Source organism: Lepidochelys kempii, chromosome 4, assembly GCF_965140265.1.
Source record: "Lepidochelys kempii isolate rLepKem1 chromosome 4, rLepKem1.hap2, whole genome shotgun sequence".
NCBI lineage: Eukaryota > Metazoa > Chordata > Testudines > Cheloniidae > Lepidochelys > Lepidochelys kempii.
The window spans coordinates 35,214,894-35,239,377 of record NC_133259.1 but is presented as its reverse complement, the minus strand read 5'-3'; the positions used below and the strand labels follow the sequence as shown (position 1 = coordinate 35,239,377).

At 42.0% G+C, this 24,484-nt stretch overlaps 1 protein-coding gene and 1 long non-coding RNA gene across 2 annotated transcripts in view; one reads left to right on the top strand and one right to left on the bottom strand.

Moving 5' to 3' along the window:
* Window positions 1–13,911, bottom strand: part of LOC140910320 (uncharacterized) — a 54,920-nt gene extending 41,009 nt beyond the window's left edge. Inside the window, exon 1 of the long non-coding RNA XR_012158533.1 lies at window positions 13,457–13,911. This is a non-coding gene — a long non-coding RNA (uncharacterized lncRNA). The remainder of the gene's footprint in view (window positions 1–13,456) is intronic.
* Window positions 13,912–14,140: 229 nt separating this feature from the next.
* Window positions 14,141–24,484, top strand: part of ARSJ (arylsulfatase family member J) — a 54,341-nt gene continuing 43,997 nt past the window's right edge. The window contains exon 1 of the mRNA XM_073340972.1: window positions 14,141–15,422. Coding sequence (XP_073197073.1) covers window positions 15,055–15,422 — 368 coding nt within the window. The 5' untranslated portion in view covers window positions 14,141–15,054. The remainder of the gene's footprint in view (window positions 15,423–24,484) is intronic.

Genomic DNA, 24,484 nt, shown 5'->3' with positions numbered 1-24,484 from the left:
CAACCCTTTTTCCAACTATCTTGCCATGATCTTGATTCTTATTCATCACTGACTTTCTTCTGGAATTGGGACTGAGTATCGGATGGATGGCCAACTCTTCAACCTGCAGTGTCTTTGTTCTAAAACTAAGGTCACCAGGACTGTTATTACTGACCTTCAGTATGCTGACAACTGTGTTATCCTCACGCACACTAAGGCTGACTTGCAAACCACACTAGCTCTTTTCTCTGATGCCTATCATAGCCTGCGACCTGCCTTCAATATTGGGAACACTGAGGTGCTCCACCAGCCTGCTCCAGCACAAGTTGCCCCCCTTCTCCCACAAAGTGTCATCAGTGGTGAACTCCTGGAAAACATTGAGCATTTCCCTTACATTGGCTGTCTTGGAGAGGTGGCTACCAATCTTGATGTGGAGATTGAACATAGGATCCATTGTTATTGATAGAGATCTGTAGATGGAAACTAAGATCCTGGTATACCTTGCAGTAGTCATCCCCACTCTACTTGATAGGTGTGAGACATGGGTGACATACCGAAGCCATCTTAAACATCTGGAGTGGTATCATCAGCACAGCCTTAGGAAGATTCTCTGTATCAGATGGGAAGATTGTAGCACCAATGCCAGTGTTCTCTCTGCAGCTAACATCACCAGTGTTAAGGCAAAGATTATGAAACATCATCTTCACTGGGCTGGCCATTGTGTGTGGATAGCTGATACCCATCTTCCGAAGCAAGTCCTCTTTTCTCAACTTAGTTATAGAAAGCGGGTTTGCAGGGGACAGAGGAAATGCTACAAGGACACCTTGAGAGCATACCTTAAGAAGGGAGACATTGACTCCATAAATTGGGATGAGCAGGCTGGCAACAGACTGCCATGATGTTGCATCATACATCAGCTCTCAGGAGTTGTGCTCTCTCCAAGCAACGACCTGACATATGTGAAAAAAACCTGTAAAGCATGGATTGGCCTCCTCAGCCATTTTAAGTCTCATCAATGACTTCTTTCCTCCTCAGCCATTTTAAGTCTCATCAATGACTTCTTTCCCTCATATGGAGGAAAAGCTGCTGCTGCTGGTGAATTAATCATCTATGCAAGCTACTGGATGTTTAGTTTAGAACAATTTGCATCTGCACCTGTGAAGCTATGTCATGTCTTAGGTCTCAGCTGTCCTGTGTATCTGTGGCAGACAGACATTTGTATGTAACTCATTGTTTAGGAGTGAAATAGACTTTATCCAGACCATTTTTATCACCCTGTAGAGTGGAGGCTGGTAAAATGTCCTCTACTTCTTCAGACACTGACAGAAGCAAGTTAGTTGTTTGTTTCTTAAGGTCCTCAATGTTCAGAGCCAACAATAAATTCTTGAGCCTGATTACCCATTTTTCTATCCCAGTTTACTCTCTGCTTGGATCAAAAGTTGGAATACAAGTAAATCTGTTGACCATTTCACTTTTGTGTTTTCACCTCTGTGACTTTAGTCTTCTTCACCAATGTAATTATCTCAAATGAAACAGTAATCAACAATCAAAAGGGTTTTTTTCTAATTGCCAAATATAATTGTGACACTTCTCAGGGCACCCAGGGCTGTGAGTACTTTGTTGCCACCTGCCTATAGTGCAAGGGAGTCTTGACTATGCCAGCTCGATGTTAGGAGCTAACTTCCAAGTGGTTTCAGTGTTCATAGTTTGCCTTTTGATAATTTTCTGTTGACTTTTCTGGGTTGGTGGTAAGTTAGACAATTGAGCAATGCATTATATACGTTACATCAGCTAGTCCAGAAGGGGTGACAACTGCCTGCTGCTTTAATATGCCATCACCCAGACACATGATTCTCTGATGACTCATTTTACTCGAAGACCATAAGGGCATAATTTTCAATACAGTTACATTATTTCTGTTCACACTTCTCACAATGATTATGCATATCAATCAATTACAAGGTTTCAATGGAGACCTTACATGCTACCATGATTAGATATGTAGTGAGTTTGTCAGGTCTGAGACAGGAGTTCATTGTAAAGAACAGAGACCCCTTTTGCGGTTGGCACCAATGGATCTCTGTGTCACAATAACCCATCACTGCTTCCCTGTGTACTTCCTACTCCACTACAGATTCTCTAAAGCATCAAATTCATTTTTATTTCCTGTTACACATTTTAACTACTAGCATCAATATATTAAAGTGTTTGTGTATGAAGCCCTAACTGGCTTGAGTATTGGGACCTTGTTACTTGAGAGACCTCCTCTCTCCTCGTGCCATGCTGCTACAGTTGTGACCAGCAGAGGCACTGGAGCTAGATTCCTCCTTGGCTCAAAAGAGGGAATGGAGCAATAGAGCATTAACTGTGGAGGGAACCTTTGTTCTGGAACAGGCTTCTCCCCCAGTCTGAAATAGATCAAGTCTACTGCCCTTCAAGTTGCATCTGTTTATGTGGGCTGCTTTGAAGGTAGGCTTTTCAAAGATCTCAGATTTAGAAGAGGTGAGATTAGTATTCTGCAGCTGGTTTTATGTTTTTGCAATTTATGGCAGGGGTGCTGAAAGCTTTGCATAGTCGCCCCTTTTTATTTTTTGTATAAATCTAAATCAGTGGTTCCCAAACTTGTTCCACTGCTTGTGCAGGGAAAGCTCCTGGCGGGCCAGGCCAGTTTGTTTACCTGCCGCGTCCGCAGGTTCGGCCTATCGTGGCTCCCAGTGGCTGTGGTTCGCTGCTCCAGGCCAATGGGAGCTGCTGGAAGTGGGAGCCAGTATGTTCCTCGGCCCACGCCGCTTCCAGCAGCTCCCATTGGCCTGGAGCAGCGAACCGCGGCCACTGGGAACCGCGATAGGCCAAACCTGTGTGGACGCAGCAGGTAAACAAACTGGCCAGGTCCACCAGGGGCTTTCCCTGCACAAGTGGCGGAACAAGTTTGGGAACCACTGATCTAAATAAATTGCTGTAGTAACAGAAAATAGCAATAGTGAAGAATTCCTCCCCTAGAGAATGGATCCTTTTTTACTCCCTTCAAAACTTTGCCTATTACCCCTCCAACCTCTTTGATTAAGATACTCGGTTTCCTTATATGGTTTCTAAATTAAGACAATTTTCCAGTAAGAATTTAGCTGATGAATTCATCTGGATAGTTGGTAACAGTCATTGTGTAAACTCTGAAAACATGGTTCTGATATCATGCATCCCTCAGTGTCACACGATGGCAATGCAGAATAGATTTGCTTTGGGTTAGTGAAAAATGTAACTTTATGTGAAGGTTTAAGGTTACATTTGTGATATAAGAATTTTATATGGTTAAGTTATGTTACCCGAAAATGATTTGGATTTTAGAACTATATCACTTTATCATTTGTATAGTTTATGCCTAACTGACAGACTGAGCATTTTTCATGAAATCTGAGGGCGAAGAAAACACTTCATGAACTGAGAGGAAATGAAGGAGAACTGTTTAGCAGATAGTCATTGGTAATTCTGAGCATCTGTTCATTTGCATGTAGAAAGGAAAAGCCCTGCAGAGTTGAGAGAACCTTCAGAATTCAGGACCTGGAAGATTACAGAGTGTAAAGAGATTTAAAGAAACTCTTAAGAAATCTGAAGATGGCAACAATCAGAACTGTGTTGTGACATGATTTTAGTTCAGGGAATAAGGATCTTATGCTTTGAGAACGAAATATTAAAATTTTTAGAATTGTGTGAGTCAACCAAGGGAATTTTGATTTTGGCATTTGCACAAAACCATATTAATCCCAAGGTAAAATATCTTGATCTCTGACCATGTGATTTGACTGATTTTTTTTTAGTTGATTCTCTTTTCCAGTTACTTATGGTCAAGTTTAAAGTGCAATAATCCTTGTGGATATGGGCTTATATTAACAAGTAAGTATGACTCCTAAAAATCACAACCTAGGAGAAATAGATTACCATTCCAATAGCCCATAGGATGGAGTGAAGGCAATGGTTTTCTGTCACCTTTAATATATATGTGAGACCTCTAAGAAAGGTCATAAAATACCATAGGTTTCAGTGTCACCAATATTCCAGTGGCATCCAGCTGTCCTCAGCAAACAGACCCACCACCATCAACTGGATGGCCAAGTGCCTACAGCAATGGTTCTCAACCTATTTACCACTGAGCACTGACTATGCAGCTCTCCATGTGTTCTGTGGGTTGCATCCATACAATATCTATATTACCAGTATGGCCCTGAGGATGTCACATGGGCTGCAGCTGTGTGCTGATTGGGCTGCAAGAGGCCACAGGATGAGAACCACTGGCCTAAAGGATAATTATCATTTGTGTGTGGCTGAAAGGCACCTACATCAAACACAGACTGAACATGACAGAGGTAATTAATGCTGGCAGGAAGAGAAAAGTGCTTCAAGGAAGTACCAGGAGCAGTGAAATAACCCTTTGAGGGCATTTGCCCTTCAATTGTTAAAGTATGGTAACATGCAATACTACTGGGCTCATCATTACTATATGCACAAGCAGCAACAGTGGTGAAAAATGCCTGTTTCCATGTTTGCCTTGCAAAGAGATTGGTCCATTCATCTCAGTTGAAGACCTAGCTTTGATGAGCCACATGTCTGTCACCATGCTATATGTTGTAGAGCACTTTCCTTGGTACTAATGGTGAAGTCCATGTTAAAGGTACAGCAAGCTCAACATACAGCAGCCTATCCACCAGGCCACAATTGAACATACTGCATTAGTGATCTGAAGACTCCACTAGCTCTCCACCCAGTTCCAGATCCACTTCAAGATTTAAAACCACTAATGTGCTAAGGACGAATGGTTTTCAAAACTTCCTTTCTCTCTGCTACCCAAAACAAAATTTGGCTCAGGTTATCTGGGATAAAGAGAGCCTGGCTTTCTTCAAAAGCTGAGAGTCAGGAAAGAATACATCTCAGTTCATGTTAGAATGACAAGGGATGCAATGGACATGATCCTCATTGTTGCCATATATGGTAAATGAAACTAGACAGAGTTAAGGAGAGGGGTTAAATTTGGATATTCATATAAAGTGAATAATTGTTATTCTGTAGCTTCTTAAAGGCAGAGGAGGGGGGAATGTTTCTGCATCTGCATAGCCTGCAAACCTTGTAGATTTTCTACAGATCAGCAGCCACTGAAACACTGTGGGACTGAGCAAAGCTATAAATAACAAGGCAAATGTGGATTCTGCCAGATGATCTGTCATCATTTTTAAATACTTCTGAAAGGATGAAACCATTATATTGCTGTATTTGCAAAACAGAACTATGGGGAAACACTGACAGAAGATTAACATTAGATTCCATGGGAAAGAAGATTGAAGACCATAATGGATGCATCTGTGAGAGATCTTCTTTCCTGGTTAGCACAGGGCAATAACTAAAGGAAGCACTATAAAAAATGTTCTGTATACTTAAACACTGTTGCCTAAATTTTCAAGAGTGATCCCTTTTGGGGGGCACAGTTGGTTGGGATGAGGACCCTCTGAAAATTCAGCTATATATTTTTCTTTGCAGGTACTATAGCATAAAAAATATAACTGTGTAGTCCATGACATTGCAGTATGTAAAAATTTCAACATCTGTCACAAGGCTCATGTTATGTACCGTATATAATTGCCCAAATGGTGTTTCTAATATCTAACAGCTATTTAAACATAGAAACAAACAAAGCCTGAGAAGCAGCAAGTTAGAATTACTCTTCCTGGAGAATAGACATAATTCCAAATTTTAAAACCTCTTTCCCTTAATGCCAACATTACAGAAAGACAGCTTTATTGCAGCTCTGCACCCACAACCTTGAAATCAAATACCTCCTAGGAGACAAAATGTAATGCTCAGAACATATATTACGTTACAAGTGCAGCGTCTTGACCAATCAGAACATACATTGTCAGTTTGATTGTTTCCAGAAAAAATGTACTGTTTTGTGAATAATAAATGGTGGTAATATCACTTATTGGTGACATCCTTACAGCAGGCTATGCCTTCAAGTCCTCATAAATTAAAAATTCCTTTCTTTATAAATAAAATTGACTTTATAAAGCCAATGAATTGTATTGGAGATGTCAGTCTCTCAGAAAAGTAACACATTTTAGCAGTCTGGAGCCAGATTTTCAAAAAAGGAACTAGGTGCCTAAAGCACCACATAGATGCCCATGGTAACCATTTAGGTGCATTTGGAATTTTTAAAAGGGCATTTAAGCCCAGGCAAGCACCCAGGAACCTCCTTCTGTCATCCACCCTGTCAAGGTTCCTTCCCCACTCTGAACTCTAGGGTAGAGATGTGGGGACCTGCATGAAAGGCCCCCTAAACTTATTCTTACCAGCTTAGGTTAAAAGCTGCCACCACCAAAGTGTTACACAAAGAATAACAGGGGAAGTGCCCACTTGGAATCATCTCCCCCCCCGCCCAAATCCCCCCAAGCACTATACCCCCTTTCCTGGGAAAGGCTTGATAAAAATCCTCACCAATTTGCATAGGTGAACACAGACCAGAACCCTTGGATCTTAAGAACTATGAAAAGCAATCAGGTTCTTAAAAAAATAATTTTAATTAAAGAAAAAGTAAAAGAATCACCTCTGTAAAATCAGGATGGTAAATACCTTACAGGGTAATCAGATTCAAAACATAGAGAGTCCCTCTAGGCAAAACCTTAAGTTACAAAAAGACACAAAAACAGGAATATACATTCCATTCAGCACAACTTATTTTATCAGCCATTTAAACAAAACAGAATCTAACGCATATCTAACTAGATTGCTTACTAACTCTTTACAGGAGTTCTGACCTGCATTCCTGCTCTGATCCCGGAAAAACCATCACACAGACAGAGAGACACTTTGTTTCCCCCCCTTCAGCTTTGAAAGTATCTTGTCTCCTCATTGGTCATTCTGGTCAGGTGCCAGTGAGGTTATCTTAGCTTCTTAACCCTTTACAGGTGAAAGAGTTTTTCCTCTGGCCATGAGGGATTTAAAGGTGTTTACCCTTCCCTTTATATTTATGACACACCCCCTCACTGCCAACAACTAGACATCAGTGTTTTTTCAAACCACAGGAGATACCAAAACCATTATTTGACCTATGGGTATTCCAGTCAGGTTGCTCCTGTGCTCCCAAGGGAATTTTCAACAGGGGCTAATGTACTAGCAGTGAGCACCTCTCAACAACGTTTAGGTATTGGGGGTGAGCCAAATAGCATTTTCAGAATGGGCACGGGGGTGCCTACCATAGAGAAGGGGCCCAAAATGTATGTGAAGGGACCACATTAATTCATCAGGTGGCCTGACTAGAGCTTTATGATTGGTGCAGGCACCGCCATAAAGCCTCAAAAGAGGCAATGGGTGGGACAGGAAGCATGAAAGAGCAACAAACAGACAAGTAGAATAACAGACAGATTGGGAGTTAGGTTGGAGGGTAGGCAGACTGTCTGTCAGGGAAAGTGACTGGGTTCAATGTGCTAAAAGTCAAAAAATAGGGTGGGGCTGGCGCAGCCCCTTTGTAAATTGGGCACCCTAGTAGTAGGAGAATTTAACTATTGTTCTCAGCTATAGCACAGATACAATAAATTGAGGTGGGAGAGGGGAAAATATATCCTGTCTGCTCTTCATGGTCACTAGAAATCATATGCCACTTTTCGTTTTAGAAGGGGTTTGTGCTCAGTCCACCATCAAAATATCCCCTTCCCCAATTAATATATAGTATGCAATATATCAGCTGGTTGCTGCTTTCAGAAACAGCTGTATTTCAATGATGCTGTACAGCGTGCGTGCGTGTGTGTGTATATATATATAATATGGTTTAAATGCTTCAGATTTCTTTTAAGCAAAGGTGCTATATGAAAGAAAATAGTGGTATAATAGTAGTAGGCTCCTACATAAAGGCAAAAGACTCTCTACAAATTTCAACAGTTTTGAAAGTTTGAATCTCTGCAGGAGTTGCCATAATAGGAATATATAGGGCTTAAATCCAGTTGAATAACTCCAGATTTATACCATTGTATGCAACTGAGATCAGAATCGGGACCTTTTCCCATGAAATACTGCAGGGAATTGAGGAAAATCTGCATTAAATATAGAACAAGTTATTTCATAAACCACAGAGCAACTCACCGGTGGAATCTGGCAATTCATGGATATCACATCTGTGAAATAATTACCAGGTTCCCCCAATGAAAGCAAAGGGAATGATGTCACTCCCATAAATCACCAGATTTTTATTCATGTTTATAGTATGTTGTCTCCTGCAATGAGTGCCTGGCAAAAACATAGCATCCACTTAGGAAACAAAATGTTGCCTCACTTTGCAGTCCAATATTTTTCAGTATAAAGGAACACTGAAGACAGTGATGTGCAGGAATTAAATTGGCAATAGAAGCACTGTTAGTAGGAAAGATAAAATTACATTTCTTGTTATTGTAAACATGAAAATTACTGTGTTTCTGTATGTCAAAGCTTTTGTTCCCACTACAATTGTACTTATTAAACTAAATATAATAGTATAGTGTAGTTGCTCTTTAAACAAACAAAAAATAATCAGTTTTCTGGCCTCTAGTAGAACAATTGAAAAACCCAATGAAATGGGTTACACCCTTTGGCAAAGGGTCCCGTTTTTTGTAACTAGCTCTCACCTCAGCCCAGATAAATTCATGACACCAAACACATATCTTGTGGGGTATTTATCCATACGGGATATCATCTGAGGTGTCTACAGAAAGGCTCACTCTGAGTTATGACCTATTTATTTTCATTTGGTACAAAGACAGCTTTGACCTCAAGGTAAGAAGAGACCATGTTAGTCTCCATTAATGAAGACTGTCTGGCTACATGTTAGCAGGAACAATTATACTTTTATCATTTGAGTTTCTAACTAGTAGTTCCTCATAATTATTTCAAAATTATCTGCTTCCAGAATGTGATTTGGAGTTCCTACCCTCGCTTCCACCACCTTTTCTCACTATAACCTAGAGTGTCACTCACATTGTGCACTCATACAAGGAGGTATGAGGGAATAAGAATTCCTTTAATACGTTCCTGCATGGGTTTTCCAGACTGTAGGTCCATTCACATAGAAGTAAGCAGGGCTAGAGGTAAAGGATTCTTATGCCCTCACTAGAAGAGGTGAGGAATGGGTAGAGCTTTGACTTCATCTCCATACTTGCCTGCCAGAGTAATCACTGTTGTTAGAACAGGAAAATCTGAAGGTATGTTTTTGTCTTGTCTGGGAAACGTTCTTATGTACATTCTCCAAAGTAACTTGTATTGTGCCTTTCACAAGGGTAAGAAACATTTATCTAAATCTTTTTAATCCCAAACTCCTTATTATTGGTATCTAGTACAGGCCAGCAGTAAATAGCTATCCCCCTGGGAGCGAGAAGGAAACAGGAGAGGAACTGTGACTCAGAGGAGCATTTCGGAGTCACAGTGCCTCCCACCAGGGCTATTCCTGGGGTGGTGCAGTTTATACACTACCCCTACTTCAGAGCTATGCCTAAAGTCAGAGTCTAGCCATATTATGTTAATCCTTTGTGTTCTCTCTCAATAAAAACACATGGGTGGTATAAACAGGCTTTGACTTAATTTCATTTGATTTTTCAGCTGTCCTCCATTTTATAAAACTATCTTCCTGAGTGTGTTTGCGGCCTTGGGTATGGCCCATCCAAGCAATAGGGAGTTTGTGACTCCTCCCTAATCAGCCACTGAGGTAATGCAAGGCTCAATTGACCAGCCTTGCTCCCTCCCAAAATTATCAATGGAAAACTATCAGAGTCACCACCAAACAATCAAAACTTACAGGTGAAAAAGGAACATTACAACAGACAGACCTTTGCCCTGGCTGTGAAGAGAAACAAAAGATTGTTTTCTGTATAACAGAGTATAGGGAAAGATACTCTGGATCTAATCACTGTGGAAAACCCCTAGTAGAGGGATTTGCTTTAAAGAATGGTTTGAATCCTGATTATTGAGAAACTAGGCAGCTTTGCAACAGACTGAACTTGGGGTGGGAGAGAAAGTCTACTTTATTAGTTAGGAAACATTACTATTGATAAATGTCAGACCCAGGTTCACATTTTATGGTTTTGGTTTGTATTATAATCACTTGTTTCCACCATGCTCTTGTTTCTAGTTAAATCTTTATTCTCTCTTAAATAAACCTACTTTTTTTTTATCATAAGTGTTCACAAATGCTGTGTGACTTACAGGAGTAGTGGTTTAAGGTATAACTGGTAAATTGGGGTATACTGCACCTTTGGGTGCAAATGATATGGAATTTCTGTTAGTATCCCATATCAGGGGCTGGATATCAGAGGGGAATGACTCCAGGGGGTGCGGAGTGCATCTATTGTTAACCTGCAATGTGAATATAGGGCAGAGCTCAGTGGAGAGTGCTTGAGTGGCTGAGAGGTTGGCGATGCTAGGGAGCTGACTAGCTACCACAAGACAGACTCTTTCTTGCTGGAGGCAGGGGTAACAAGATGACTCATTCCAGGGAACCCCAAATATACTCTGTCTTGTCACAGTAACAATATTCCAAAATTGTACTTAAAAGTAATATATAAATACATTCACATTTTTAGTCTTTTTTAAACAAAAGACTAGCTGGTTGTAGATCTATTTTTCAATAAAATGCACATTGTGTGGCTAAACTATTAAGTATGCTAGTCTTGGGGCAGGGAGCTAAAAATATGAAATGGTGACTTAAAAGCTGATCCTGGTGCTGCTCTGTGCATGACCATTCCCCTGCACTGTGTCAAAGAAGAGTGAGGGCTGTTCTAATTAAAAAGGAGATGCAACAGCCACAACAACCATCATGAAGTTAGGAACATCTCACTTTCTCTAACTATTCCTCCTCCTGCATCAGAGAAGGAAGGTTATGTGGTGGTTGTCAGATGAAAAATGGTCCAGTGGTTAGATTATTTGCCTCGCACTTTGAAGACCTGAGTTGAAGGCCCTGCTATGCCACAGACTTTCTGTGTTATCTTGGCTATGACACTTAGCTTCTCAGTTCTGTTCCCCATCCCCCAAATGGGGATAATAGCACTTCCCTGCCTCACTGGATGTTGTGAAGGAAAATACATTAAAGATAGGGAGGTGCTCAGGTACAATGGTGATATGAATACCTTAGGTACTCTCTAGTTACAGAGCCCTTACCACCAGATGATAACCCTTACACTAAGGTGATCCTCCCTGTGCCAGTTAAATTAGTTTTATGGCCTTTCTATGCCAGCAGCGTGGCACAAAGATGCTGCACCACACTGGCTTCTTATAAAGTAACAATTATATGCTGATATAATTATTTTACATATGAACTGACAGGTAAATTGCCTTCAAATACAGGTTTATGTGAATGTTAAATATTTTTTCATAAAGTAAAAACACTTCATGTAGTTTCCCTTCTAATTCAGTTTCTTTGGGCATTCTGAGCAGATTGTATAAATCATTGTTTACAAATACCAGTTGCTCAAAGAATTTTCTGAAGTGAAATATTAATGAAAGCCAGGCAAACACTCTTACTCCAAGGTCAGTATAATGCCATGCTGATGCAAGCCTATTTTGTAAAAACCAACAACTGTTTAATCAAGCATACATAGAATAGCAGTCAGGTTTTTAGACCTTTGACAGTGACAGCCATAGAATGTTTTCATTTGTTACTGAGTGATGACTAACACCATTTTGCATGAGTAAGGGAGCCACTTTGATAAGGCAGTACAGGAAAATAGGAAGGTGTGTTGTGTTCTTGTTTGGTTATACAGATGTTCCCCTGTTCATTATCCAAAGATAAATTCTACTGTGTCTGCACAGTAGCGTAAAAACCTTTTCAACTCAGCTCTCTCTTCTCTGACCCTATAGTTCTGTTCACTAGCATTAATCACTTACTCAGCAACGATCTTGGGGAGCCAACTCCCTGTTTATCTGAACATTTTGGACGTTCCCGAAATATTTGGGATAAATCAGGGACAGAAAATAACTGATACTTTTAAATATATATGGTTTGTTTAAATGATTATAAAACTTGAGGCCAAAGTTTGCCTGGTCTTAAATTACTAGCTAAATTGCCTGCAGTATTTCGAGTGTTGTTAGGCCTGGTTAGTCTATAGGGTGCTCTAAATATCTGTCCAGGCAAGGTACACTGTTACATTTGTTTTCTCTTTAGTTAATAAATGATGTATATCCCTGAAGAATCAATTATTAAAAGTGAAAGAATATTTTAAATCCAATTCACATTTCACTGTATATACTTTTTGTTTGTTGTTCTTTTTTGTATATATGAGAAAGCTATAAGTTAAGGTGTGAATTTAAACAGATATAGTTATACCAGTAAAAGTCACCTTGTGGCCACTCTCATTCCAGTATAAAGGCCTTTTTTCAGTTAAGCACATATCTCTTCAGAAGGGGTTTAAGCTAAACTGATTAAAAAGACATTCTTATTTTGGAATAAAAGTGTCCACACTACGAATTAAACCAATATGGTTATATTGGTATTGTTACACTAGTACAGTATAACTGGCAAAACTTTCCAGTGTAGACAAGCCCTTAAATTGGAGATCTAAAAGCACTGAATCCAGTTTTACTTTCCGGTTATTACTGCTGCAGTACTTGGGTTTCAGATGTTGTAGTGGAATGTTTATTTCTTTAAAAACAACTGTTTTCACTGGAAATTTTATATTTCCTGTAGTGTTATCAGTGAATGCAGAGTTATGTAACAGGAAAGCTGTGCCAAACAAATAGTGAAGTAGCAAAATGTGTAGTCTAAAGGCATAAGAACTTACAGTGTGAAAGATCAAAATCACACAATGTGAAACAGCTGGAATGCTTCACAGAATAGTTCTGGTTTTCAGTAATTTTTGGAGAAGCCTCATTTTTATAAAAATATAGAGCAAAACATTCCCGTTAGAAATCATTAACTCTTAACCACCCCTTCAAACAGAAATCAAGATGTACCACACTTTTTTGAAGCACTGTTATCTTACAGTACCTTCATGTGCAGCTCTTAGAAACTCAAAGAATCCTCATTAAGGTGTGAATTGGTTCGTATTCCATGTGGAGGAACACGAACCAATTCATACCTTAATGAGGATTCTTTGAGTTTCTAAGAGCTGCACATGAAGGTACTGTAAGATAACAGTGCTTCAAAAAAGTGTGGTAAATCTTGACTTCTGTTTGAATGGGTGGTTAAGAGTTAATGATTTCTAAGTAATGTAATTTGGGTAAAAGTTGTTCATGGTGATTCATATTAAATAGCTTAAACCAGCACATTTGCTTCAATTTAACTTATTCATGTATGAATGTAAGTTTCAGCATGCTTCAATATTTTTAAAGGTTTCAGAGCAGGGGTCTGACACCCAAATCAAAAGGGGAGGAGGTATGATGTTTAACAATAATTTGAAAAACTGCTGCAAACACACATTTTAAAACAAACAAACAAAAAGAGAGTTGCTGATAATTTTAACAGCATTCTCCTAACATTTACCTCAATTGCACCAGAATTAAAGACGTGGTAGTAAGTAGGCCTGGCTTGTGCCCGACAAATTCTGTACCTTCATATTTTCCAGCTTTGATAGTGACTGAGAAACCTCTGCAAAGGAGAAGGTGGAATGAAAGAAAAACCCGTCCGCTAGGAGCCATGGAGTTGGCCCCGGGAATGTTTTAAGAAAGGGAAGGAAAAATCAAAACAAACGGTGCCCTGCTGAGGTGGCTGCCAGGAATGCGCTGCCTGAGCTTTGGCACCGAGGACGCCTGAGAAGCGCACCGAGCAGTAAAGCGGCAAGGAGCTGGGCCTGGAGCTCCTTAGTCTGGCTCTCCAGCAGCTGGGCCCCGCCGTGGGAGAGTTAGTTCAGTTTCAGGCCCTGAGTGGCATTTTTTTTCCATAGCTGCGCAGCTGGAGCCTGGAAGGAGGCTCCCGCCGTCCGAGAAGAGAGGCAAAGGGTAGAGCCACCTGGAAAGGGGGCTGCGGCCAACAGGAAGAAGGGAGGAGAGGAAAAGAAAAGTGAAAGTCTCCAGCTAAGGAGCCCTGCCCAAGGGCGGGAGTGCGGACAGGCTGGAAGCAGAGGGGCAGAATCGAGTCGAGTGGAGGGGACAAGAGAGCCCAAGGGAAACGGGGGCCAGGGGAAGGGGAGGAGGCGTGGGTGGAGAAGATGGGACTGCAAGGGAGGGGAAGGGGAGAAATGGGCGACAGCGAGGAGGGCGAGCGAAAGAGGGGACCAAACCGAGGCGTGAGGGGAGAGGCGAAGCTGGGCTGAAAGCGGCGGGGCGCTGACTCCGGCGCTCGGAGAAGTTCTTCCGCAGGGCTCCGCTGCCCTGTCCCCTTCCTCCCCCGAGCCTCCGCCCGCTCAGCCCCGGCCGCCCCTCCTGGCCGGTGGGGGGTTGTACCCGAGCCAGTCGGCGGGGAAGCGGCCTCGAGTGGGGCTGGCCGGGGCTAGTGCTGGGGCAGCTCCCTCCTGCCGGGTCCCTGCAGGGGAAGCCTCCGGCCGGCCGGCCGGCCGGCGTGTACTCTGGGAGGCGAGGGGGAGGCTCCCGCCGAGCGGGGAGGGCGGAGGGAGCTGCTCGCCAGCGCAGGCGGGCGGAGAGCGGACTCGCGTCAGGGTGCGGAGCGGCTTGTTCTCCAGACTCTCCCTGATGCCCGGCGTGACACAGGGGGAGCGCCCGGCCGAGCAGGCGGGAGACTGGACTGGGGGAGCTCGGGGGCTTCTCCTCTAGCAGCAGCCGCCCCCCAGCTGAGAGGGGGCGCCTGGCGTTGTCCCCGCGGGCGGCGGAGCTCCCCGGCCGGGGACCCGACGAATCGCCCCGGCATGGGCGCAGGGTCACGGCAGCTCCCCTGGCTCCAGCAGGGACACCGGCGAAGGATGCTCTGATCCTGGCTTGGGCTTCGGCCATCCTCGGGCTTTTGGGGCTGGAGGAGGGGCTGGGGGTCTGCGCCCTGCCCCCGCCCCGCCTGCAGAGGCAGCTGAAGTCGGGATGAGCTGGGCTCCCCGTGGCTCGCCCGGGGTGGAAACCCCTTGAGGCTGCCCTCGCCTCCGGTGCCCAGAGCCTCTCTCTGTTGTGCGCTCTCGCCAGCCTTGGCCGAAGTGAATGGCCCCCAGTGGATGTGCACCGCACCACTGGCTCTGCAAGGGGACAATGCTAGCCGGGGGGCTGCTGGCCGGCTTCTCCGTGCTCAGCTTCCTCACCTACGGCTACTTGTCCTGGGAAACCCTCGGATCTAGCCTGGAGACCACAAGGGCCGAGCTTGGAAAGGAGCTAGAGGCCAGCGTACCCACCACTCAGCCTCACATCGTTTTCATCCTGGCTGACGATCAGGGATTCAGAGATGTAGGGTACCACGGATCAGAGATCAGGACACCAACTCTGGACAGGCTGGCTGCTGAAGGGGTTAAACTGGAGAATTACTATGTTCAGCCTATGTGCACGCCTTCCAGAAGCCAATTTATCACAGGAAAGTAAGTTTACTGCTTAATTAATTCCTCTCATCTTCTTAAATTTAATGCTGTAGCCTCTTCCGTCTTGAAGGCAGCACAAGCTCTCCAGTGATTAACATAATTAGAAAGAAATTGATCTTATCTTGGGGGGGGGAGAAGAACCTGTTGATTCACTTGAAAGTTTAATACATTTTTTTACTTGGACAAAAAAGACTTTTCCAGATTACTTTTATAACGGAATAAAGACCTGCACTCTGTAATCTTGTTAGCCAACAAGAAGTCAGCTGAATTACCCACTTCTTAATATAGTAGGAATTGATTTTCCCTTATATACATATAAGTTCTAGTTGTCACTTAATATATTTTGGTACTATGCATTCAGTGATCATCTAGGACAGTTATGTAACTTCCTTAGGGCAGATTGAGTACATGAAGTGACTTAAAGTTAAATTATTTTTTGGTGAAGTAGAATGAATGTTCCAAGTTGTTTCCATATATATTGCAATGTGCAAATTGTTGCTCTTCTCACTGTGAACCTTTCCTTAAGTGAAGTCTTTCTGTGATGTTATAGTAGGGTTCCACTGAATTTGTGCTATACACAAGCAAGGGGAATGTAGAATTTTGCAGGTATCTGAGCTGCGGTATCTCTCTTCTTACAAAAAGAAAAGGAGTACTTGTGGCACCTTAGAGACTAACCAATTTATTTGAGCATAAGCTTTCGTGAGCTACAGCTCACTTCATCGGATGCTCAAATAAATTGGTTAGTCTCTAAGGTGCCACAAGTACTCCTTTTCTTTTTGCGAATACAGACTAACACGGCTGTTACTCTGAAACCTCTCTTCTTACAATGTAATTGCCACTGTACAAACAGTTGTCTACGGTGCCACCAGAAAAGCTGCCACATGCAAAAATGGGGCTAAAGCTGTCTGACTTGCGCTACCTGGTACAGATTTAAAAAAAATCTGTTAGGTAGGTAATCAATATAACCAATTTAATAGTGTTGGCACAACTGGAAATGAAAAAAAAACAAAACCTGATTTTTAACGAAAACAAGCAAGTGGCCTAATGTTTTTCTTTGCCATGTGAAAAAACTTGATTTGATTCCTGCTCCCAATCTTCCATTTCCCAAACTTGCCAGAACAGGGAATTCTGCAGGGAAATTCACCATCAAGGGCTCTCAAACTATGAACCATATCCTAGTAGAGTTTGTGTCTTGTGGATATCTACCCCCTAGCTCACAGTAATATAACATCCTTGTGGCAACTGAAGTAGTAGTTTGTACAGAAAAGTAATATCGGGTTAATCTTTAATGTGTTTTTAGCTGCCTTTGCTGTAAAGTAGCAGCTGGAAAGAAGGGGTAGAGCCAGCACCATGTGATCAGCCAGTTCTCTGTAGACCACCAGCAAGTCTTCTGCAGACAACAGTTGTGAAACTACTGCTTTAAGAGTGGAATCTCATTCTGCACAACAGTGACTCATCCAGTCATTTAAAGAATGGCGTTGTTGGGTTCTAAAGAAATCAGGGTTCTGTGCAAGCCTTTTTGAGATTCGTGGCAGTTAGAGAAGGAGAAATTGGCGCATCATCAGGGCAAAAGGAAGAAAAACTAAGGAGAGAGATAAGTAACTTAGTTTATTTTACCCTTCCTTTAAAATATCTAATGTAAATAACTTTTTTTTAGGTTAATGAAAAAAAGAGAAAATAAAATGGGTACATTTTTCGGAACCCTACTCTTTTAATCAGGTTGCAAGGAAAGAGAGATCCTGAAAATCTGCCTCTTTAATTTTGGAACCTTGCGAGAGATTTGCCTACACTTCATTCATTTCATTTACTAACAGTCTGCTGGACTACCACCATTCAGACTTTTTTCTTTCCATTCTACTTTCAGAAGAAGGAACAGCAGAAGGAAAAGACTGCTTTACACAAATGAGAAATAGGGGAAGGAAGTGGTTAGGAGAGGCTAGGGCTGGGCAAGATATTAACAATGTAGAGCCAGAAGAATATTGTCATCCCTCTTTTGTATAAAGATGGGTGCCAGAGGTGATATGTTATGATGCTGTCTGCATAGAGGTAAAATAAGAATAAATAAGGGCCAGGACTAGAATACATTAATGACAAAAGAAATAAACCAGTAAAAATTGCTCTCATAATTAAGCCCTTTGTAGTCCTCTTAGGGTTCTACTTTCCCTTTAAATTCTGTGCATAATGTCCCTTGATGTTGATGACTCAAGGTGAGATTGAAAGCCTGAGCCAGTGGGTTTAATGCTACAGGAGATCTGCTCCCATGATAGCTGCATTGGGGCCAAAGGAGGGAGATAAGGCATTCAGCTTTCAGGAAGCAGGCTGTCCCTAGCTCTGCAGCTGGGGAACCAGGATTGCAACAAAGGACTGGGTGGATCTTTGATTCATACAGTTTTCACTGACCTGCTCTGCTCTTCATTCAGCCCTGGAACTAATTTGATTCCTTCCAAAGGTCCCATTCCTAGTTTGAAATTTCTAAAGATCTCTGTCTATTCTTGCTTTGCTATTTGAGGTACTGTTAAGTTGAGTTGGACAGTAGCTTGTTTATGTTTGAGGTGTTGCCAAGTGGGTATAACTTTGCAGCAAATAAGTTGTGGCAGGCGGGGGTTTCCCCATTGGTATAAGGCTGAACACAAAGGTTTAGGTCCTCTAAAGCTACCAGTATTTCTATGGTGTTTGTTTGGATTTTTACTTTCTCCATAAAAGTAATATGGAAGCATCAACAAGCCAAAATCTCAAATAGGCAGGGCCTGATTAAATTCATTCTAGCGTACTGAAGGAACTAGTTGAAGCAATCTCAGTTATCTTTGAGAATGCATGGTGGATGGATGAGGTCCCAGAGAACTGGGGAAAGGGAAATATAGTAGCTATCTTTTAAAAAGGGAACAAAGAGGACCCGGGGAATTACTGAGTAATCCACCTAACTTTGACACCTGGAAAGATACTGGAACAAATGATTAAATCAATTTGTAAGCATATAGAGGATAACAAGATTTTAAAGAATAGCCAGCATGGATTTGTCAAGAACAAATCATGTCAAACCAAAGTAATTTCCTTCTTTTGACAGGGTGACTGGCCTAATAAATGGGGGGGGGGGAGCAGTAGACATGATATATCTTGATTTTTAGTACAACATTTGACACAGTCCCACATGACATTCTCATAAGCAAACAAGGAACACGTGATGTAGATGTAATTACTAAAAGGTGGGTGCATAAGACCTCAACTAAAGAGTAGTTATGGTTCACTGTCAAATGGGAAAGATTATCTAGTGGAGTCATGTGGGGGTCAGTCCTGGGTCAGGTACTATTCAATATTTTCATTAATGGCTTGGATAATGGAATAAAGAGTTTGCTTGTGAAGTTTGCAGATGACATCAGAATGGGAGGAATGCAAACACTTTGGAGGACAGGATTGGCATTCCAAATTACATTGACAAGTTAAAGAATTGGTCTGAAATCAACAAAATGAAATTCAATAAAGACAAGTGCAAAGTACTTCACTTAGGAATCGTTGGCTACGTCGCAGTACTTCTTGAAAGGGCGCGGGGCAGAGAGGGGGAATGATTGAATTGAATATGAGCCAACAGTGTGATGCCATTGTGAAAAAGGCTAATATCATTCCAGGCTGTATTAACAGAAGTGTTGGAAGTAAGACATAAGAGGTAATTGTCCTGCTCTGCTTGGCACTGGTGGGACCACAGCTGGTACTGTGTCCAGTTCTAGTCGCCACACTTCAGAAAAAATATGGACAAATCAGAAAAAGTCCAGAGGAGAACAACAAATATGATAAAAGATTTAGAAATCTGACCTATGAGGAAAGGTTTAAAAAAAAAACAAAAACCTGGGCATGTTTAGTCTTGAGAAAAGAAGACTGAGGGGGGATCTGATAGTCTTCAAATATGTTAAGGGCTGTTATAAAGAGACACTGATCAATTGTTCTCCATGTCCACTGAAGGCAGGAGAAGAAGTAATGGACTTAATCTGCAGCAAGACAGATTTAAATTAGGTATTAAATTTCTAACTGTAAAGGTAGTTAAGTTCTGGACTAGACTTTCAAGGAAGGTTGTGGAATCCCCATTATTGGAGGTTTTGAAGAACAGGTTGGACAAACTCCTATCAGGGATGGTCTAGGTATACTTGGTCCTGCCTTAGCACAGGCAGCTGGACTTGATGCCCTCTTGAGATCCCTTCCAGCCTTACATTTCTATGATTCTATGAATCAGAATATTTCAGGACACATAGCTTGCTGAACTAGAGCTAAGGCAGAAGAGGCGGTTAGGGACTATTTAGAAAAGCTGGACGTGCACAAGTCCATGGGGCCGGACGAGTTGCATCCGAGAGTGCTGAAGGAATTGGCGGCTGTGATTGCAGAGCCACTGGCCATTATCTTTGAAAACTCGTGGCGAATCGGGGAAGTCCCGGATGACTGGAAAAAGGCTAATGTAGTGCCAATCTTTAAAAAAGGGAAGAAGGAAGATCCTGGGAACTACAGGCCAGTCAGCCTCACCTCAGTCCCTGGAAAAATCATGGAGCAGGTCCTCAAAGAATCAATCCTGAAGCACTTGCATGAGAGGAAAGTGATCAGGAACAGCCAGCATGGATTCACCAAGGGAAGGTCATGCCTGACTAATCTAATCGCCTTTTATGATGAGATTACTGGTTCTGTGGATGAAGGGAAAGCAGTGGATGTATTGTTTCTTGACTTTAGCAAAGCTTTTGACACGGTCTCCCATAGTATTCTTGTCAGCAAGTTAAGGAAGTATGGGCTGGATGAATGCACTATAAGGTGGGTAGAAAGCTGGCTAAATTGTCGGGCTCAACGGGTAGTGATCAATGGCTCCATGTCTAGTTGGCAGCCGGTATCAAGTGGAGTGCCCCAAGGGTCGGTCCTGGGGCCGGTTTTATTCAATATCTTCATAAATGATCTGGAGGATGGTGTGGATTGCACTCTCAGCAAATTTGTGGATGATACTAAACTGGGAGGAGTGGTAGATACGCTGGAGGGGAGGGATAGGATACAGAAGGACCTAGACCAATTGGAAGATTGGGCCAAAAGGAATCTGATGAGGTTCAATAAGGATAAGTGCAGGGTCCTGCACTTAGGACGGAAGAACCCAATGCACAGCTACAGACTAGGGACCGAATGGCTAGGCAGCAGTTCTGCAGAAAAGGACCTAGGGGTGACAGTGGACGAGAAGCTGGATATGAGTCAGCAGTGTGCCCTTGTTGCCAAGAAGGCCAATGGCATTTTGGGATGTATAAGTAGGGGCATAGCGAGCAGATCGAGGGACGTGATCGTTCCCCTCTATTCAACATTGGTGAGGCCTCATCTGGAGTACTGTGTCCAGTTTTGGGCCCCACACTTCAAGAAGGATGTGGATAAATTGGAGAGAGTCCAGCGAAGGGCAACAAAAATGATTAGGGGACTGGAACACATGAGTTATGAGGAGAGGCTGAGGGAGCTGGGATTGTTTAGCCTGCAGAAGAGAAGAATGAGGGGGGATTTGATAGCTGCTTTCAACTACCTGAAAGGGGGTTCCAAAGAGGATGGCTCTAGACTGTTCTCAATGGTAGCAGATGACAGAACGAGGAGTAATGGTCTCAAGTTGCAGTGGGGGAGGTTTAGATTGGATATTAGGAAAAACTTTTTCACTAAGAGGGTGGTGAAACACTGGAATGCGTTACCTAGGGAGGTGGTAGAATCTCCTTCCTTAGAGGTTTTTAAGGTCAGGCTTGACAAAGCCCTGGCTGGGATGATTTAACTGGGAATTGGTCCTGCTTTGAGCAGGGGGTTGGACTAGATGACCTTCTGGGGTCCCTTCCAACCCTGATATTCTATGATTCTATGATTCTATCTTAGACGGGTACTGAGAGTGGTTTGTTCTTGTGAGAAGAAATCTTACGGGATATGTACATCCCATGTGTTGGAATATCAATAAAATATACAGAGATAGGAATGTGTCATCGGGAAAGGCTGCGGTGAAATACTACCATTTGACTGACTGCTACATTTAAGAGAAAAAAAAAGAAGAACTTGTGTAAACACCGTAATTAGGAAATGCACTGTGGCAGTCTGAAAATTGTTTCATTTTTGAAAATGTTTTGACATTTAAAAAAAATGCAGGCAGACTATGATGGATGGTATACAAGAAGGCCTTGATAGAATAGTGCAGATCACCCAAACATTGGAAATATTTGAGATACATTTTTGTATAAAAAAGTGTGTACATATGAGTAAGCTGAACAAATAGTACAATATGCAGTACTTGATTTAGTCACATGTGATACTGCTACCGACTTCCTATTAAAACCAAGGATTACTTTGAAACATGCAAAATACAGTTTGCCAATAGAGTCTTTTTGAGAAATATCAAAATATTAGAATCCAGAGAAGGAGCCTTTCTTTGGATAAAGTATTGCTGAGGTATGAAGCCTTTGGAGGTGATGAGTGTGATGAATGTCATCTGGTACAGCCAAGGGCAGGTACGTGCTTGAGTGAGGTGGTGATGCATCTGCTCTGTCGATAGCCAATTTAATAAAATAATTAGAAAATTAAAGTAATACTATAATTAGAAAAAAGTAATTTATGAGTATAATAGATTCATAAGCTATACATGTTTTTGGAGGCAAAGGTCAATAGTTGCATTTCCTGTGCTGTATCTATGTAGTTGGTTGAAGACCATGGCACTTGCCACCTTTGGCCTAGATAATGCATTGGAATATGCTAGTCTGCTCCCTTGAGAGTCTCTTGACATCCATAGGACTTGGAGTTCCCACTAATCCATTTTGAGGGTCAGAGAGTACTGTGGCTACCAAACGTTGGATAGAATGCCTATGAATCACAGAAACTCTGCACTGAGTTCAAGAATGAGCTTTGCCTTATGGAGGCTAGTCCTTTTGCGGACTTCTTCTGCTCAGTGGGTAGAGGTCTGTGTGCCTGAAGCCAAAGATGTTGAGGTCTCTTTTCTGTGTCCTTGTATGTATCTTTGGGTGATGACTGTAATGTCTATCTGTATGCGCTGAGTAAGGGTTCCTGGAAATAAGGGAGGGAGAGAATTTTTTAAAAAATAGCTGAATTTAAAGAATTCCTTTTCTTGTGGTGTTTTGTCCCTCCACTGTCCTCTGTTCGTGCAGACAGTAATGTCCAGTTAATGGACTCCTAAACTCTAAAATGCAATATACTCTTAAGATATCAAAAGTCTTGTTGTATCACTTTATTTCTAATGCACCACCAATAAATAAATAAATAAACCAAATAAACACATAATGGAGCAAAGCATAGGGTGGCGTGGTGCCTGGTTTTCGACCAGAAAATCTGGTCAAGAAGGGGACTTGACAATGTCCAGTCAGATCTACTGACTGGACGCCCAAAGTCTGGGTACTGCGAGTGGTGGAGGCACTGGGTCATCACCTGCTCCAGCCCTTATTCAGCCAGGCCTGCTTACTACCTTGTCGGGCGACTGCAGCTCCCAGCCACAGCTCCACAGGCAAGTCCCTCCTGACCTGGGGGATGTGGAGGTCAGGGGAAAAGCAGTGAGCGACGGACGGGAGAAGAGGAGTGGATGGGGTGCGGACTCGGTGAAGAGGCGGGGCAGAGGCAGGGTTTTGTGGGGAATAGGTGGGGCAAGTGTGGCATCTCAGGGGGAAGAGGCGGGACGGGGAAGTTCCGGCGCTCCTGCTGGAGAGTCTGGTTTTTAAATATTACCCAGTTGTCAGCCCTACCAAAGCAGTGGGGAAATACACAACATATAAATATGAAAGATTAGTAAGGATAGGGAAGGAGTGATTAGCAGAGTATGGAGTGTAATATGCAATCATATTTTTCATGCATCAGTTTTTAATTATACTTATAAGAACATTGTCTGGTAGTTTAGGCCCAAAACTTGCAACCCAAATATGGTAGCATTGTATAGGATGCAAAATCTGTACCTAATTAGAAAGGTGAAACTGACTGATCAAATTTTCATTGTCCCAGATGTGTGAAATTAAAAAAATGAATGAAACACCATACATGGTCAAACATAAATTATACTTTAGAAATATTCTAGTTTTAAACAAAGAAATTTATTGTTAATTACATTGGCAAGGAATTTTAAATTTGTGATTTTTAATTTGACTTTTTTTCTCAAACCTGGCAAAACCATTTTGGAAAAAAAGAAGGATCTTGTGTAATAGAGGTGTCAGCATAAAAAGTGCATTGTAGACAGTACATATGGGATCTATTAAGACTTGCAAATGCACTTCAAAGTCTATTAATTCAATACTCAACATCCCTTGCACATATCTGTTTGGTAATTGACCATGTGTACTTCTGACATTAATAGTAAGTAGTAAGCTGATGAAGGAATAAACATTGGTAGGCTCTCATGATCAAAACTCTGGTATTTGAATGCATCTTCCCTAAAAAAGACCCTCTGAAGTGAATCAACACTCAGGTTATTGAGTTATGTTTCCTGGGGGGAAAATGGCCTGGAAAGGACGCTGATTAGCTAGATGCAGAGTGATAAAGACACTCAGTTGTATCACCCAAAAGATCTAAGATAGTTTGGGGCTTAAAATTTGAGAAACTAAATTCAAATGCTAGTAGATTACTTTTCGTGTGATAAAAGTAGCTAGTGGTCAACCTTACATACTGCAGCTCAGAAGAGGAAAAATGCCCACTTTGCACCTCTGTTATTTCTTGTATTTTGTAACAATGATCTCAATCAAGATTCCAGATTTTTGTTTTTATTTTAATTTTGTTTTAAATCTGTTCTTCTGTTGTTTTAATAGTTTCTGTTTCCATGTCCAAGTTTGTAATATTAGGGCACCTGCCCATGTTGGAGTAAATTTGTGCTAAAATGTTTAACAGTGTATAGAGGTATTTGAACATATGGCACCCAAAATTTATGATAACTGTTGTGGAAATTCAGTTGAAACTTGCTTATATTTATTGCTTTCCTGCTGCCTATTTAGACCTGTTATATCTGTAAAGAAATGCAGTCTACAGAGAGATTTAGTGAATTAAGCAAATGGTTATAGTAACAATTTATAAAATATGCAATATATGTGCCCTCTTTTCTG